This window comes from Podarcis cretensis, assembly GCF_951804945.1.
Source record: "Podarcis cretensis genome assembly, chromosome: 2".
NCBI lineage: Eukaryota > Metazoa > Chordata > Lepidosauria > Squamata > Lacertidae > Podarcis > Podarcis cretensis.
The window spans coordinates 39241596-39261014 of record NC_137171.1 but is presented as its reverse complement, the minus strand read 5'-3'; the positions used below and the strand labels follow the sequence as shown (position 1 = coordinate 39261014).

Here is a 19419-nt window from a genome sequence, read left to right as displayed (position 1 = left end):
TTGGCGTCATCATGAATGTTCTTTATTAGGATAAAGCTAGACCTGATGGCAGCATGACCCACATACATAAAGTGTGGGTGGGGTGTTTTTGTTTTGGCAATTTAAAGTCCAACATGGGCAAGAGAAGAGTGCTGCCCCCTGTCTGTAGTCATCCCCCAGCGCCTTCTATTTGAAAGCAGTTTTTCTCCTAATAAGTGACACACAACACCATAGCTGTCAACTTACAGATTTGAAAATAAGGGACCAGCAGCCTCAAAAATAAGGGATCAGCAGCCAAAATAAGGGATTTTAGTCAACCAGCAGCCAAACGAGCAGCAACCCGGCAAAGGGGATGCAGCAAGGAAAACCACCGTCACCTCTCCGCTGGGAAGCGCTGAGCAAAGGCGAGTCCCCAGGCAACGCGGCTGATTTGATCGGCACAAGGCATGCAAGCTCCATCCCCCAGTCGTTCTTAGACTCCTCACTGGGTGAGCAACGCAGGCAAGCAACACAGTTGGAGCCTCCCTCCTCCCTGGCTGGCAGGGAGGGAGGGAGAGGAGCTGCTTCCTTTGAAACCCGGGAAATTTAAGGGACATCATCAGTAAGGGACAGCAGCGGGACATGGTGCTGGAATAAGGGACGCTTAACAGCTATGCTGTATGAGGGACGCAGGTGGCGAGGGACGCAGGTGGCGCTGTGGGTTAAAGCCTCAGCGCCTAGGGCTTGCCGATCGAAAGGTTGGCGGTTCGAATCCCTGCAGCGGGGTGCGCTCCCGCTGCTCGGTCCCAGCGCCTGCCAACCTAGCAGTTCGAAAGCACCTCCGGGTGCAAGTAGATAAATAGGGACCGCTTACCAGCGGGAAGGTAAACGGCGTTTCCGTGTGCGGCTCTGGCTCTGGCTCTGGCTCTGGCTCTGGCTCTGGCTCTGGCCAGAGCAGCGATGTCACGCTGGCCACGTGACCCGGAAGTGTCTCCGGACAGCGCTGGCCCCTGGCCTCTTAAGTGAGATGGGCGCACAACCCCAGAGTCTGTCAAGACTGGCCCGTACGGGCAGGGGTACCTTTACCTTTACCTTAACAGCTATGCACAACACCAAAGGAAAAAACTGCTTGTAAACAGTGATCGGTGAGGAGTACAGCTCATCTACTCATGTAGTTCTTTGAATACCTCTGCCACTTTATGGGGATTCAGCAAAAGACCTAATTTTGCACACGGAAAACTGCAGTGCTGGCCTGTCTAGTTTGGCCCTTAAAAGGTGAAGCATAGATCACTTATAGCCACAATCTGTAGACAACCATTTTTTGTTTGTGTTACTACTAATTACTCCCCCCCACCCACCCAATAATACTGCAAGATAGTTTACGGAATGGAAACATCTACCTCAGTAAATATTCACATTGGAGAGATACGGCTGCAAATGTTTGAGTGCATAGAAATGTTGTGGGAAATGAACATTTTCTTTTTTATGTTTAATTCCTTATTTAGAGTTAGAAAAATATTTAGGAGAGGCAAGAGCAAGTGAAATACAAATGAGAAAAAATATATATTCTAAATATATTGCCTTTATGTGTATTTAGTGCTCCATTAATCCCCCCCCATGTAGTCTTGTTATTTTGTTTAAACCTTTACTGTGAAAGTTGCTCCTGCAAAAAATGCTTTTGTCCCTTCTTTAACATGGTCAGAAATATTGCAACAGCTTGAAAATGGGAACACCTCTAATAAACCCCACTCCATCTTCCCTGGTCACTCCTGCTCACAGAGCTGTACAGCTCCTGTGTCCATCACTAGGCAGTGTTTGCAGAACTTGGCAATGGGCGATATAAGTGGGGAGATCTCCAGAATTGCTAAAGAAAAGCTGATGCGAATGAAAGTGATGGGGGAGTGCTCATCTTCCAATTTAAGTGCACAATCCAGGGATTCTGTATGCAGGCCAGTACAATGTGTCATTCTCAACAGGATTAGCATGAAGCCAGTACACCATGGGTAGGCAAACTAAGGCCTGGGGGCCAGATCTGGCCCAATCGCCTTCTAAATCCGCCCCGTGGGCGGTCCGGGGATCAGCGTGTTTTTACATGAGTAGAATGTGTCCTTTGATTTAAAATGCACCTCTGGGGTATTTGTGGGGCTTGCCTGGTGTTTTTACATGAGTAGAATGTGTGCTTTTATTTAAAATGCATCTCTGGGTTATTTGTGGGGCATAGGAATTCGTTCATCCCCCCAAAAAAAATTATAGTCGAGTCAGTTTATCTACTGAGTCGAGGATGCTCTGAAACATAGTCAGTTGGTGTTTTTCCTCTGTAACCCTAGGAAATCAACTTTCTGTGGCTGACCAAGTCACAGTTTGCTAAAAATATGACTTAAGCTTCCTTGAGGCAAGGCAGAAAATGAAGAATAAACTTATTATCCTACTGAAGAAGCCAGATCTACTCCTACGGATTAATTCACAAAGTGTTTCATAATGCAGTTTTACCAGTTCGTCTTGCTGACTGCAGAACTTGGCATAGTTTACGTGTGTATGGGTGTCTTATCCACTTCTCATGATCACTGCACAGAACTTGAGAGTTCCCATTGCTCTAGGGTTTGGCAGTAGCTGCAGATGAGTAAATGCGTAGAAGTTTGAGATGCTAGGGGAAGTGTTATTCCCAGCTATTTAAAGAAGAAAAGACTGCTTTAATGTTCTTTGTTTTGTTTTATTTAAAAAAAAATCTGTGAAGAAGAGTGAACCTATTCCAAGTGTTTTCTCTCCCCCTGTTTCTTTTGTGTGTGTGTGAATGATGAGAGGTAAGTATGAGATTGAAAACCTTAAGCCACCTTGATTTTCTCTCTGTGCACAAAATTGAATGTTTCTGATCTTTCAGGGCTGGATCTTGTAGATTGCTAGAACATAACTTCAGAAATCAGGAAAATAAGAATTTGTTTATTGCATATTTAATGCAGGGCTGGCCAGAATGCAGGATGCAGACCTGGGCAGGATGCAGGGGCACGGCTGAGGCACTCAGCCTGTGTGTGTCTACGCGCGTGCCAATGTGTGGGTGTGGGTGTGTGGCAAACACTGGGTCGTTGGCTGGATCTAGACCCGTCAAAGAAGTGTGTCAGTGAAACGCATTGCAAACTGTGTGTGAGAAATCAAGTAAGCAGAAACAGAACTCCACAGCGGCCTCTGGTGTCACAGTGTTAGAATGCATAAACAACTCATATAAAGTGTTCTTGCTTTGGCAATGTAGCTGAGTCTTGGGACTCACCAAGATGACACTGTCTCTTCCAAGGCTGTATCTTCACACTGCGGCTCCAGTCCAAATAATGTGTCAGCAGAGCTGTGGCCTGGCCAGGATGCAGGACTTTGCATGGTGTACAAACCCATTAAAAGTGCAATAACAGCAGGGCCTTCAAACTTTGTTGTATCCACATCACCTCGTTCTACCACCTTCTGTGCACTGGGAGAGGAAGGCCTGAAGTGAGGCTTCCCATGCAATTTAGAACCCTTTGTGCTTAGGGCTCTGAGCTTCCAAATTCCAAATAAGAAACAGCCTGTTTTTTAGAGCAGTGAAATAAATATCATTATCATGTAATGAATGTCAGAACAGTTGGAATATTCTTAGTGTTCTGTGGGGGAGGCAATAATAGAGAATGGGGGCTGATAGTGGTGCCCCTAGGAATGTTCCACTCTCAGCAATACTCTAGTTTCGTTGTAGAGAATAATGTTGGGGTATGCAGATCTTGAAATGGGACTTACTGAGTCATGGGCCTAATCCAGGACTGTATGAAAATTGGTCTCAGGTATCTAGTTAGGTAGGGACACAGGTGGCGCTGTGGGTTAAAGCCTCAGCGCCTAGGGCTTGCCGATCGAAAGGTCGGCGGTTCGAATCCCTGCGGCGGGGTGCGCTCCCGCTGCTCGGTCCCAGTGCCTGCCAACCTAGCAGTTCGAAAGCACCTCCGGGTGCAAGTAGATAAATAGGGACCGCTTACCAGCGGGAAGGTAAACGGCGTTTCCGTGTGCGGCTCTGGCTCTGGCTCTGGCTCTGGCCAGAGCAACGATGTCACGCTGGCCACGTGACCCGGAAGTGTCTCCGGACAGCGCTGGCCCCTGGCCTCTTAAGTGAGATGGGCGCACAACCCCAGAGTCTGTCAAGACTGGCCCATACGGGCAGGGGTACCTTTACCTTTACCTATCTAGTTAGGTAGAGAAAGGAAAAGGCCTGTGGACCATTAGCTAATGTGACTGGCAGTCAGAGTGAGGCCTCCAGATTGACTAAGGGTAGATGTTATACAGTGGTACCTCTGGTTACGTACTTAATTCGTTCCGGAGGTCCGTTCTTAACCTGAAATCATTCTTTAACTGAGGTACCACTTTAGCTAATGGGGCCTCCTGCTGCCACCAGGCTGCCGGTATGCGATTTCTGTTCTCATCCTGAGGTAAAGTTCTTAACCTGAGGTACTACTTCCGGGTTAGTAGAGTCTGTAACCCGAAGTGTTTGTAACCTGAGGTGTTTGTAACCCGAGGTACCACTGTACTAGGAGTCTGGCCTTCCATTGCTTAATGGAGCAAACCCTCTTAGATGTCTGCACTTAGAGTTCTGGTAAAGGGTAAAGTAAAGGACTCCTGGACAGTTAAGTCCAGTCAAAGGTGACTATGGGGTGCAGTGCTCATCTCTCTTTTAAGGTCGAGGGAGTTGGTGTTTTTCCACAGACAGCTTTCTGGGTTGTGGCCAGCATGACTAAACTGCTACTGCCGCATGGAGGACTATAACAAGTGCCAGAGCTCATAGAAATGTCGTTTACCCTCCCGCAGCAGCGGTACCTATTTATCTACTTTCACTGGTATGCTTTCAAACTTCTAGGCTGACAGAAGCTGGGACAGAGCAATGGGAGCTCACCGCTTCACTCAAGGTCAAGACATAGCTTAGACTCTCAGCTTCAGAAGACCCTGGAGCTGCAGGTGTGGCTATTGTCGTGACAGAATGGCAGCCAGCCTGCACTCTTGCCCTTCAGAAATTTGCTCACTATTTACAGGATTCCCAGTATGCACACATTGATTGCATACAAGTGCCCCAAAGCGGAAGTGTCCACATCTCTGAAATTTGACATCTGCACGGGTTATAGTGCTTGAAAAGTGCTAATTACGCTATGAAAAAAACCAAAGTCTCCTAAGCTCCCCTCAAAATAAAGTTAACTTGATTTCCCAAACTGAGAACTAAACAGCCTGTTTAAAAATAGCCCACAGCACAGCCCACATGAGGCTGCACTACATTCAGACTGCAAGGAGTGCAGGAATCACATTTTAAATCCCCCCCCTCCCCCAACACACATAAAACTCACTGGACAAGAAAAGTTAGCATATGAAAGAAAAGAGATCTGACCTAGATTTTCTCTCTCTAACATGCTGATTTCTCTGAACAGGGCATTCAGACACGTGTTTCCTCACTAGGGATAGAGGAAGAATCCATTTTAAGTGGATTTATACACAGAATCTGACAGCTGTAACATGATTAAGCTTTGCTGTCACTGGATTGACGCTTATATTGAGCATTGTTTTACATCCAAGCTGCTCATACATTGCTGGGTATTTGAAAACTGACCAATATATCTAAATTTGTATGCAAAAGTATATCTAATATACATAAGTCTAAAGTCAAGCCCTATGCTCACCTATACTTCTACAGTGTGCGTACATTGTTCTGTCTGTCTGTCTATCTATCTATCTATCTATCTATCTACCCACCCTACCCCATACACCCCAGAATATATGTGTATATATTGAATAATTCATGTAGTATGTTGCAATTGTTCGTATTTTTAGTGGATCAATGAGGGTGCCGGGACTCATTTCTCATTGAGATTAAGGAGTGAGACAGGAAATGGATAAGCTCAGCATTGAGATTTAAAGAAAGCTCCCTATACTTCACTTTGATATGGGGTACTGTCCAGGATCCATCTATGCTATGAAATAGTACAGTCTGTATTACATAGGGTGTTTTGTTCAAAGTGGGGTTTGTCTCTGTGAACGTTTTCAGAAATGATCTCTGTTCCAGTGATCAAGTCATTGTTCATAACACTTGGACCCTTTTGGTGTCATTTAGTCTTGGTTAATTTTTTTTTATAGATTTCATTTATTTCAGTTGAGTCTGTGTACTGCATCAGTGTGCATAGGATTGTGGCAAATGTTTTTACATATGTACAGTATTTGTAATCAGCTTGCTTATTAATGTGGGATGCTTATTTTAATGTATAAATTTGACTATGCTTTTTTAAAAAAACTTACTGAGTATCTTCATGTAAAGAAACATTATTTTTTTTCTAGTTATAGTGTGGGCTGAACATAATAAATGTGATTTATGCAAACTCTTGCCAAGAATGGTTCCATTGATCTACCCTGACATGCATGATTCACAGTGTGCCTGGCTGATAAAACTGCTCCATCTTCTGTTCAGTCACAGTTATTTCTATGAGTCTAATTATTATTCAGAGTGAAACATTTAAATGTTTATGCATTTAAATGTTATAGAACTGTATTTCAACAGATTTTGAATGGGACCCCAGATGAGTTGTCTGTGGTTTGATCAGAATGTGGTACTAGAATTTTGTGAGTTCCATTTTAAAAATAAAACATAAAAATATGACCTGCAGCTTCTTCTTACACTCTATTTTATGCCCACATTTCGTTTGAGTACCTTATACTCTCAGTCTGTTTCCAGAAACCCTGTCTATGTCTGAACTCACTTTTCATCCAGTTTTGTCTTGTTGATTCTTTGCGTATGTTTCTGTATTCAAGTCTGTGACAGTTGGGCAGATGTTGAGGATCATCATTCAGCCCAGTGTTGACAGAATTATTTCAGGCCACTGTAAAAGAGCATATTGTATTATAGGTCAGATGTATGCATTTATGTTCAACATGGTGAGTATTCTGCTACCCTCTAGAGAACATGGTGACCTCCAGGGTTCCCTCGTGACCTTAGAGAGGAAGTAGGGATCAGGTGGCGCTGTGGGTTAAAGCCTCAGCGCCTAGGGCTTGCCGATCGAAAGGTCGGCGGTTCGAATCCCTGCGGCGGGGTGCGCTCCCGCTGCTCGGTCCCAGCGCCTGCCAACCTAGCAGTTCGAAAGCACCTCCAGGTGCAAGTAGATAAATAGGGACCGCTTACCAGCGGGAAGGTAAACGGCGTTTCCGTGTGCGGCTCTGGCTCGCCAGAGCAGCGATGTCACGCTGGCCACGTGACCCGGAAGTGTCTCCGGACAGCGCTGGCCCCTGGCCTCTTAAGTGAGATGGGCGCACAACCCCAGAGTCTGTCAAGACTGGCCCGTACGGGCAGGGGTACCTTTACCTTTACCTTTTACCTAGGGATCATTACCACAGGGTACCTCAGATACATCAGAACAACTTGAGGGATAATCCCCGCCCCATTACAATTGCCTCTCTCCATGGTTGGGAGGATAGCTGAGATTTGTCGGGTGCTTCCATTCCAGCGTTAACATGAAAAATGCCATTCATCTTCTCCAGCACTGAGCTTGCTTTTATGCTGTTTCCAAGTAGTATGATTCCAAGAATGTTCCCATAAGCTTCTAGGGAGATGAGAACTTGGAGCTCAGGAGAAGAACCTGACTTGGTGCTGTGCTTCATAAGTGTAGTACAGTGGTACCTTGGGTTACATACGCTTCAGGTTACATATGCTTCAGGTTACAGACTCTGCTAACCCAGAAATAGTACCTCGGGTTAAGAACTTTGCTTCAGGATGAGAACAGAAATTGTGCTCCGATGGTGCGGCAGCAGCAGGAGGCCCCATTAGCTAAAGTGGTGCTTCAGGTTAAGAACAGTTTCAGGTTAAGAACGAACCTCCGGAACGAATTAAGTACGTAACCAGAGGTACCACTGTACATGATGAGAGCCAAACTCTACCGTATGGGGGAGAGTGTGTGTCTTAGCAGTGAAAAATTCCTGGGAGGTCATAACACTCCTAACCCTCAGGGCTCCCCAGATTTGTGGTTGTCAGTTGGGGAAGTGTGCGATCACTTTACGTTTATGGTGGGTGTCTTGGCATTTGGGTACCATGGATCTCTCTTGCTTTCTGGAATAATTAGAAAATCAACCTCAGAGCTGGTGCCTCTTGGGTGATTCATTCTTCGATCTCAATTGTTCTGCTAATTAGGTTGTATTTCTTGATTGAAACTCATATCTGAAGATCCGCTCTCCTCTTCCCTTCATATTGTTTCATGTACTGCAAGGAATCTCTGTTGAAGTTTCCATGGATCATTGTTTGTGAAGAAACATATATATATATCCTTGATTTGTCTAATCATACATTACTGTTCATTTTTCACAGGTAATCTGTTTTCATATTTAAGGTTGCTGAAGCAGTATTTTGCTCCAGTAGGCTTAGGGATTGTTATCCTTTCCCTTATGTATTAGTGAATGCGGTCTAGTAAAGTATCACGTCACCTGTAGTTATGTTGTTATTTTAATTTAGTAGTCATCTCCCTGGTGATTAACTACAAACGGATGAGCATCCCTTACTGTGCCTAAGCTGCCTTTCTTTGTGAGATGATTATATCATCTCAAGACACACCTGTGTGGCCTCAAATATCTATGTATTGTGAATTGTCCTGAGGCAGTTGAATATCACAAGGCCTTCTTTTCTACAGTGGGTCTTTCAGGATTAATACAATTGCTGCTTTTTTCATTCTGGGATCTGAACATTCTATGTTGGGATTTGTATTGATTCCGCTAAGAATGATTAGTGAGCACAGACTGTATTAAACCATAAAACCAGAGAGCTGTGGCTGCTCAGTCTTAAGAAAGAAACACACTGAAAGTATGAGATTGTTAGGGCTAAATGGTTTAACAGATTATGACCCTAAATTGTTAAAATTGCCTCACAATTAGACTATTTTCTGCTCAGGAAGCTTTGTCCTGCCGGTTTGCAGAGTGTCAGCTACAAGAAACAGAGTATGTTGAAGACCTTCATGGCAGCCAGAAGGGTTTCCATGAATAGCATTTCAGCAAAAATCAGGAAGTGCAGAGCAGTCGTGCGTTTTTCTACAAATCCACAAGGCCCCTGATTTATATATGCTGTGCACTGTGCAGTACCTAGCATCTAGCACAGGTGACTTCGTGATAAGCCCAGCTTCCATTATTATTATTATTATTTTGAAATAAATCTTGGCTGTATAGGAGGAACTCAGCACTGCACTATGTCAGTTGTTCCATCAGTGCAAGAATTTCAGCCAGAGGTGCTGAGTTGCACCCAACATGGGGCTATCATGTGTGTGTGATGTCACGCAATGTGCATTGGGAGGAGGCCACCACAAATCTATAGATACTTGTCTCATTTATTATTGGTTACTACTTTTTATTGTCGTTTTGTTTTTCTGGCTACAGATCATGGTTAGTGTGGAAAGAGCTTAACCATACATCCCAGTACAGTCAACATGCTTAGCCAAACCTTGGCTTAGCTCAACTCAGGGACCAGGAGAGAGCAAAACAACTATGAGCTCCTTTTCTGGAGCCAACACACTCACACATTCTGGTCCTGGTAAGCCATAGTTTGCCCTACGATGTTGTGTGAGTCAGGCCAATGTGTCTTTTACTAGGATCCTTGATTTGAACATAAACAGTAAGCTGGGATTCTGTAGAAGCGCAGCTGAACTTTGTCACAGTTCTTTTCCCAGCCATATGGAAAAAGGAGAAGGGAGCATATGAACTGCACTTGGGCTCATTGAGGCTTGCCCATATACAGTGGTACATTGCGTTACATACGCTTCAGGTTACATACGCTTCAGGTTACAGACTCCACTAACCCAGAAATAGTACGTCGGGTTAAGAACTTTGCTTCAGGATGAGAACAGAAATCGTGCTCCGGTGGTGCGGCAGCAGCAGGAGGCCCCATTACCTAAAGTGGTGCTTCAGGTTAAGAACAGTTTCAGGTTAAGAATGGAATTAAGTTCTTAACCTGAGGTACCACTGCAGTGCTAAACCATAGTTTAGCCTCAGATGTTATGTGTTTCATATCACTTGAAAAATAGGGATGCTAGTGTAGATTTAGGAAGCTGGTGTTAATGTTAGCCTTTAGAAGTTTTAATACTAGCGGTACCATCAATAAATTGTTTGGCTATGGAGGAAAAAGCATTTTCAATGAATAGAAAGCAGTCCTTTTGTTTTATATGTCTTTGTCTGCTTAACCAGCTCATAGAATATCTTTGTTTAATACTTAAGGCAGAGTGCATCATGGTTCTTTAACTTCTTGTCAACAAGATTAGTCTATAAACTTACTAGACATTTGGTCTTGTATTAATGGAATGAACAGGTTTACCTTACATAATCCGGATATTCTGGTTTATTTCAACACTAGGTTTGAAACATATTTGTTTAAAGCAGAAAAGGGCGATTATAAACCTTCCTGGTTTTGTTGGTATTACTCAGTGAAGCTGTCAACATTAAAAAATATACAAATTACGGGCTACATTCATTGTATTTCCAAGACACTAGTTTCATTCAGATATCTTTTTTCCAGGTACCAAAAGGCTATCTGTGTTCATATGTGTGTACATGCTCAAATATTTTCTGTTTGGTTTGCATGCAAGTCAATACTTTCCATTGGCTGTTAATTTTGGCATGTTCTTTGCAAATAGTAAAGCACCCAGGTGTGCTTGATTCACAAGAACTCCATTTCTGACCCCAAATCTTCAAGGTCTATAGAGATCTTGCTACACACCACCGAGGAGCAAATAGATGTTTGCTTGAGCCTCAATCTTACACTCAAGTAGCAAGCAGTCTTAGCAAACCCCATGGTCAAGTTGATATTTGAGGGCTTCTTCATAAATGCTGCACACAGAAACAAGAATATACGTAGAGAATGCAAATCAATCTCTGGACAGAATATAGCATTTATTGTGTAAACTGTGATGTGGAGTGTGTGTGTGTTTTCTACACACACAACTTGGGACTCAGCGGCTTAGAAGGGTAGACTGGGTAAAATGCTTAGAGACTCTTGAGTTTTGTTCTGCTTTGCTTAGTTTTTAGTTGAAACAAGTCACGAGTGTAGAAGGAGTCAGGCCAGAGGAGTGGATGTCCCCCACGTGGGGGGAGTGGATGTCATAATTTCCTAATTTAAATTCCCTCCCTGTACCCCCCTCCAAAGGTACTGCTTACCTAATAGGAGGATACAGAATTTTTGGGAGGAGAAGGGGGGGCAAGAAAAGAACAGAGAAAAGTTTACATTATTGCATTCCTCAGCCTGTTCCACTAACCTTACTCCTCCTCCATCATAAATTGCTCCTTTGAGCTAAGAAAAACGAAGCACGTGAGATATTGTATCCCAGCATCTCTTATAATTTGTCCTTGTACACTGCTCATAATAGGGAAAAAGTTTATGCCACACTTGCTACAGTATGCATTCTATTAGATTAATGTCAATGAAGGAAATTGTCGTGCGCATGGTTTGTAAAACATACTTGTTAAGAATGGGACTCTTTATAGTAATAGTGTGTGCTTTTATGCTCCTTTTTCAGGTTTTTACTTCCCATGGACCAACTGTAATTATGCCAACTTGGTTCTGTTCCCGAGAATGGTTTTGTCATGTGGGGAGATTTGATGAAGCGGGAAAGGTAAGCACTGTGAAGACGAGCATAACCTTAACTCTCAAGTACAGCTGGCATCCCCCTTCAAATAGAGAGTTGAGGTTGTACCTAATAAAGATGCCCTCTTGGCTCCCATACCGTAATTGGAACACAAATGAAAAATGCATGAGCAGACAAAAATGAAGGGGCAGATCTGTTTCCATGAATTTATTTCCATAGTGTTAAAAATGATAACATTGCCATTAGCAACATTGCCACTGGGAGTGTGTCCAAAGGTGCTGGTACTAGTATGGAACCATTTATTGGCTATGTTCACATGTAACGCTGCACCAAAGCAAGGCTTAAAGCAAAAGTGCTGGCTTCCATGGAGCCTCCTTCCCATTTCCTTTAGCTCAGTGCGGTATGGGATTGTGTTTAAGCTTTCTGCTCCTTAACCTTGACGTGCAGCTGAGGTTTCTTCTTGGCTACAGATCATGGTCAAGGTGCTGTATGACGAAGTACCAGATTGAAGTGCCAATGAGGAATGTGGTTCTAGGACAGGATTTCCCAAGCCTGGGTCTCCAGCTGTTTTTGGACTGGGAAACCCTAAAGAGAGGCCAAATGACATTTGGTCCCAGCCACGCTGATGGAGTGGACCTCTCTTGTCCCCTCTTTCACTCTGATGCAACCAAATGGAACGCTCTTGGCAGAAGATGGTTCTAGAAAATGAAAAGCAAAATGACACTTTATCCCCACAAGGCCGATGGAGTGGGCCTCGCTATCTCATATTCTCCTGAAATGTAAAGAGGTGGGATATAACCTGACCATGTTTGTACAAAGATAGACTCATTGCCTGAACAAGTAGTGCAAGCTTTATCTTCGTAGGGGAAACTAAGGACACACATGACACTGAGGGATAATGCTTCTTCCTTAGAAGCCACTTTCCTCTCTAGGGCAGAGGAAGACAGCATAGTGTTCTCCCACCAACTACACCCCTAATATTAGGGAGGATGCCTTGCCACAGGAGAGAAAATGCCGCAGAAATGAGGGAAGAGAAACACCCCCAATTTACCAGATGCTATGTTAAGTAATCATCTCCTTTCCTTCTTTTAGTATCTAGCAGAGTAACTTGCAGGTGTCATGTTGCTGCCAATAAGTATAGAAACAGACTGAAACGTCTGCATTCCAGTATTGCCACGCACCAAAAAGTCTCCATAGCAGCAACCTGCTTTTCTCATTTGTGACTAAATCTGTACACCTGCTCGTCAAATGTTAAAATGAAAGGCATACACCAGAGACATGAAATAAAGATTTTGTTACGTAATACACTTAGAATGCACGATCAAAAGCTTTTTGCAGATCCCTTTGATAGCATTTCCTCCATCTACATTTATTTTAAAGCTGTAGTGGGTTCTTCTGTAGCTAACGTGTGATTCCCAAGTTTCAGAACGGTGCTAATTTATTGAGGGAGATGGGAGTTGCTGCAGTAGTCTTGTGACATCTTAAGAACAAACAGATTTATTGTGAAATAAGCTTTGTGGATGATGAAGCAGACTCTAATCTACAAATGTTTACACTACAATAAACCTGTTCATTCCTTATACAGTCCCAAGATTTCAGGTTGCAAGGTAAGGCTCCACTATGTCTTTAAATAGGTCAGTAAGGAGGACTGTTTTGTAGAATTGATAGGAGTCCTTTCCTAATTTACGGGAGTTGAGTTTTGCGTGATAGCCTTGATTGAGAAAACACAACTTTTACTGCTCAATAAGTGTAGTTCTATAAGTGTAGCTTTTTGGGGATTTTGAACCATTTCCATTCTGAATTGTTTATCTTTCTGGCCTTCCCTCCTTCTAGTCAGCCTCCGCTGGAGACTGAGTAATTCAATCACTCCTGATGCAGAGAATTCCTGTGCTCCTCAGAGGAGGATGTTGATTTCCCCACAAGTCATTGCTGTAACCTTCTTTTCATTTCAAAGGCATGCCCAGATCAATAACCCATGCAGGAACATGAATGGTGGGGAAGGTATCCTTTTTCTTACTCTTACGTGCTAAAGCAGAAAAGAAAAGTTGAGTATTCATAAGAGCGAAAGATGCCGCTCTTATGAATTCAGAAAGAGTGCTTAGCAGAGGTGTGTGAAACATCGATCTTTGCTTGAGACTTTAATACATTTTATCCCTGGTTTTCTAGACTTCCCCATGGTCTATAGTTATCTGCCAGAAGTTCTGCCTCTGGCTTATGAGATATCTTCCCTCATTATTTCCAGACTTAATGTTAGGCATGTCAGCTTTCAAAAATCTTCAGGAGAGAGTAATTTTTAATGAATCCCAAGAACAATAGTATATTGGAAGCTGGTAGTGTTTCAACTGCAGCCTGTGAATTAAGTTGCTTTGTCCTTAATTTTGTTTCTCTCCTTGCAAGTAACCAGGAAATAAATCTACAGAGCTAAGCTGCAATATGTAATTCGGTGAGGATTATTAGAATAGTTTCACTTCTGTTTTGTTAGTCAAAGTGGGAGAGTGTTGTTATTTATTATTTAGGCCATGAAATGGGGGGGGGATATTTGCTTCAGCTTTGCGTTTTTTAAAAAAAGAAGAAGAAGCTGAATTAAAGTATTGTAAGGTTGTCAAATGATTTGTCAAGGGGCTCTAGGGAAAAATCAAGACAAAACGCAGACTCTGATATTCTTGGCACATTATGGGTAAAACTGAACAGAGATCTGTACTTGAGATGTGTCCAAGAAAGAAAGTGCTGGAGCCAAATAAATTAGGCTTATGAACTGCTTTAAAACAAGCCCTTTTAGCGACGTGTCTTGATAACATGTTACTAAGCATGCTGAGGTAGTCACTGAATTTCCACCGCTTTCCATGTTTAATTAGAGTATTGTTTGCCAGTGCTGTTCACATATTTCTGTTTGGGGGACTAATCCTTTAACTTTATTTCCCAAACAATGCAGCAATTATAACTTCATCACAGATTTCCTGTTTTAGGATCAGGTCAAAATGATTTAAAGGCCTATCGGGACAGGACAATGGGGTTCAGTCACACAGCTAGCAAGAGGCTTAGCAGGATTTGTATAATTCTGGGGGGAGTGGTTTTTAAAACAGTCTAAGCATGAAATTAATGTGCTGGGTCTCCGGTGAGCATGTCTCTGCTGAGATTTAAAGCACCTATGAAACTAAAATTTTGCTACAGGCCCAGCACAGGCCTGCATACAAATACGCAAAGATAAGCAACAGTGAAGTGAGGGCTGTTGCTCCTGCAATTGGTTTACAGGTGGAGCAGATACATGGTTAGAGGACATGCATAGGAGACTGTCACTGATCAAGCCTCTGACCCACCCACTTGACTTTTGTATGCTTTGCTTCAGCTGAAGCCAATTGTTTTTCTGAGGTCAGATATGTCCTCTGCCAGATACACATTGACCTTTGTATCTCTATATTCAGTCTGTGTGCTGTTATCATTTCCACGGACTTAACTTGGACTGTCTGAAGCACATTTGATCCTATCTACAAGTCAATCTTAGACTTGATTCTTTAATTCTGCTTCCAAGTTGGTAGTATTGGACTGAGTTCCAATCAGTTCAGTGGGGCATTTAGGATTTCAGCATTAGTCTATTGAGATGAATTTTTGTATTATATATCTTTTGAAGGATTCTTGGTATGAATCAAGTTCGTGTGATGTTACTGTTTGCTGGGCCACACATTATTCCTCTCCTGATAAGTCTTGCCCACAAGCATTCAAGAGGCCATGGGTTGTAGTCAACTAGTTTTTTAACTCAGACAAATTAAAAGTATTGCTCACGACTAACTTAGGTCCATAAATTTCATTGGGTCTATGTGGGTGTATCCAGGCACATGTGCTTGCATCTGGTGATACTGCACTTTCACTATTGGGATACATGGCCAGTGAGTCTGATGCTTAGCTCCTGAACCATTACATATGTAAGAAATACGCTGGCCAAGTGTGGATGTGCAGGCTGAAGCTGCTTCCTCTTGGAACAAAGAGAAAGTTAGGTTCTGCATCTAGACCTGGCCAACATCATTTCTCCCCTGGCTACCTATTAAATACCAATCTTTATTGGGTTAAAAATGTTAGTGATGTATGGAAGTGAAAGCTGGACCATAAAGAAGGCTGATCGCTGAAGAATTGATGCTTTTGAATTATGGTGCTGGAGGAGACTCTTGAGAGTCCCATGGACTGCAAGAAGATCAAACCTATCCATTCTTAAGGAAATCAGCCCTGTGTGCTCACTGGAAGGACAGATCGTGAAGCTGAGGCTCCAATACTTTGGCCACCTCATGAGAAGAGAAGACTCCCTGGGAAAGACCCTGATGTTGGGAAAGATGGAGGGCACAAGGAGAAGGGGACGACAGAGGACAAGATGGTTGGATAGTGTTCTTGAAGCTACCAGCATGAGTGTGACCAAACTGCGGGAGGCAGTGGAAGACAGGAGTGCCTGGCGTGCTCTGGTCCATGGGGTCACGAAGAGTCAGTCACGACTAAATGACTAAACAACAACAAACCAGATTTCTGAGCACTTGGGATATTTCTAGCTCTGTCTTCTGCAGTCCTTTTTTTACTGCACTCATCTACTTTGTTCCACTGTTTACATCCACCAGACATGGTCGATGAAGAATTGCACAATATTCTTAGTTATGGAACTTGATGAAAATAATTGCATCATATGTGTGTTGGGGGGGGGAGAACCTTAAGTACTCGGTACGGTATGTAGTGTAATGGAATCTATAAATAGGCATGTGACCTTGGGTAGCAAGCTGCTAGATAATTAGAACCAGGTGCCTAACTTGACTTAGCTTGGAGCGTGACATGAGGAACAGAAGCAGGTTTAAATTTTGCAGTTGACACAAAGCAACACCACAGAATTGAGCACAGGGGAAGCATAAATCTAGCTAGATGGTAGGTTGAAGGAATTCTGGTTTTCTCCTTCTGGCGGTTATGTCTTCTTTCACCCTCCCACAGCACAGTTTTCTTACTGCCCACCGTGTTACTTAATACACCTATTAATACAAATTATAGAAACCTGAATACAATATCTTTCATGTAAGGGCTGAAGCTCAGAGGTAGAGTGACTGCTTTGCACACAGAATGTCCCAGTCCCCAATCTCCAAGTAGGCCTGGGAGAGATCCCCATCTGAAATTTTGCGAAAGCTACTGCCAGTCAATGTAGACATTACTGAGATAGATGGACTTAATGCATTGTACTCATTAACCATTATTTGCACCTATTAAAAGTTGTTTTTTACTAGGGGCTCTGCTCCTGCTTGCTCCACTCAACCAACCCCATCTACCGCCATGCCAACTCCCAGCTCTTTATCCCTTACCCCCAAGTCCCACAGCTCCTTCCAAACCCGCTGTCAGAAGCAAGCCAGCAGTAAATCACACTGTGCCAGTTGGAGCGAACTCTTTATTAGCAAAAACACGATCTGCGCAGGAGTGTCAGGCCTAATGAGCACAGCAACTCATCTCCAGTAGGTCTTGCCCCCATGAAGCTGTGGCTGAGACTGAAGGTCCCTGCCTCCCCACAGCTGCCTAAGTCCCCTCCTCTCTAGGGTTCCCCCCCCCCCAAGCAAACGGAGACAGCAACAGCACATTGCCAATCTCTCCTCCACCCTTTTCAGGCTTCTTCTGGTTCTTGGAGACAAGGGAGAAGAGCAGCTTGTCTCAGCAGGAGGGGGAGACACCTGTGCCTCTTCACCAGCTGGATTCATTTCCGCCTTTTAGCCTTCCCTTCTTCCCTGCTTCAGCTTCTGCCTTTGATTCTGGACTTCTTTCTGCCACAGACTCCCAGCTCACTAAGCCTCGTTTACCCCTTCAGATTCCTCCTCTTCCCAGTTTTCTCCCTCGTCTCCCTGTGACCACTCATCATTTTCCCACCACTGGTAAAACCAGATCTTTAATATTTCTAAACAATATAATTAACTGTGCCTCTGGCAATTCATACCCTCTTATAAGTTTAATCTCATTTATTGCAACTTTCCAAAATACCACAATTTTAGGGCATGACCAAAAATACGAATATATCAGCACGCAATGCTCCACACCTCCAAAATGTATTAGCTACGCTGTTATATATGTTATATATATGTAGTTAATGGGACCGAAACTGCCTTGGTTGCACTGGTCGATGATCTCCTGTGGGCTAGGGACAAAGGTGAGAGCTGTTTCCTAGTTCTGCTGGATCTCTCAGCGGCTTTTGATACCATCAACCATAACATCCTTCTGGACCATCTAGAGGGGCTGGGAGCTGGGGGCACTGTTATACACTGTTATACAGTGGTTCTGCTCCTTCTTCCTGGGCCGTGTTCAGAAAGTGGTAGTGGGGGATGAGTGTTCAGACCCCTGGGCTCTCACTTGTGGGGTGCATCAGGGTTTTGTCCTCTCCCCCATGTTTTTCAACATCTACATGCAGCCGCTGGGAGAGATCATTAGGGGGGTTGGGCTGGGTGTTCATCAATATGTGGATGATACCCAGCTCTACCTCTCTTTCAAATCAGAACCAGTGAAGGTGGTGAATGTCCTGTGTGAGTGTCTGGAGGCAGTTGGAGGATGGATGGTGGCTAACAGATTGAGGTTGAATCCTGACAAGACAGAAGTACTGTTTTGGGGGACAGAAGGCTCGACGGTGTGGATGACTCCCTGGTCCTGAATGGGGTAACTGTGCCCCTGAAGGACCAGGTGCGCAGCCTGGGAGTTATTTTGGACTTGCAGCCGTCCATGGAGGTACAGGTCAATTCTGTGTCCAGGGCAGCTGTTTACCAGCTCCACCTGGTAGGCATGCTGAGACCCTACCTGCCTGCGGACTGTCTCACCAGAGTGGTGCATGCTCTGGTTATCTCTCACTTGGACTACTGCAATGTGCTCTATGTGGGGCTACCTTTGAAGGTGACCCGGAAACTACAACTAATCCAGTACCTCTGGATGTCCTGATACATCTTTGTTAAGATTGCAATTGATAATATGCAGTTGTGAATTTTTTGTTGCTGTTTGAGAGACTACGTATTTTGTTGACTACCGCTCGGGTGCCCTCTTTTGATTCCCAGGGCATGGTGGGTTTCAGTGTGCTGAAAGCAGCACCTTTTTAGACATTTTTTTGCCACTCCTGCCAACCTAGAACAATCTCGTCGTCCGATGAGTCTGAGTGCCAAACTCACTTCCATACTTATTTAGGAATATTTTCTCTTAATTCATTGTCCCAATTGTGTTGATATGTATACTTTTTAATGCGTCCATAGTCATAATACTATAGATTTTACTCCGTATTTGTTGGTACCATTCTTCTATCATTAGGCTTTCAAATTAGAAAAAGTAATTTTAGAAACCCAAAGTCTGGGTCCATGGCACTCCTAGATGTATGATTCAGCCTTAAATTATAGGGTAATTGCTGCGGGCACACTGACTTTTTAGAGAAGAAGCGTCTCTGCATGTATTTGGCATTAATTGGAGGCCAAGAGCATCCAGCTGAGATTTGGAAGAAGGAGAAATGCCTGAATCAGAGTAAGAAGGCTTCCTCAGAATGTTGTCTCAAAAAATGAGGAGAGCGGGGGTAATTAGATCTAGAGGTTTGGTGGGCATGTTGGGAGTTGGTACGACGACTGCCATCCATCCCACCCCAGTTGGGAACTGTAGTGTTTGCTTCATACAAGTACTGAATTCCAAGTTCTTATTTGCAGTGCCTCTGAAGAGGAACTGTAATTTCAAAATGCATTGGACCAATAAACCCTGCAGTGGGGGGAGAAATCAGCGTTTCTCAAATTCAGTACCAAAGGTTCATTCAATACACATTTCTCTTAATAATCTGAAGCCAAAGGAAAATCAAGCAAAGTAACACAATGTTCTAATTATTCTAGCAATTTCATTTTGTACAGGCATTAAATGA

The 19419-nt window shown here is 43.6% G+C and overlaps 1 protein-coding gene across 5 annotated transcripts in view; it reads left to right on the top strand.

Moving 5' to 3' along the window:
- B3GNTL1 (UDP-GlcNAc:betaGal beta-1,3-N-acetylglucosaminyltransferase like 1) overlaps nt 1-19419 on the top strand; it is a 173074-nt gene that overhangs the window by 110724 nt on the left and 42931 nt on the right. For 4 of the 5 annotated variants that reach the window (XM_079966144.1, XM_079966145.1, XM_079966147.1 and 1 more), the window contains one exon: nt 11475-11570. In XM_079966144.1, coding sequence (XP_079822270.1) covers nt 11475-11570 — 96 coding nt within the window. Of the gene's footprint in view, nt 1-2569; nt 2760-11474; nt 11571-19419 lie in introns of those variants that run through there. The other variant, XM_079966148.1, reaches the window with a different exon arrangement.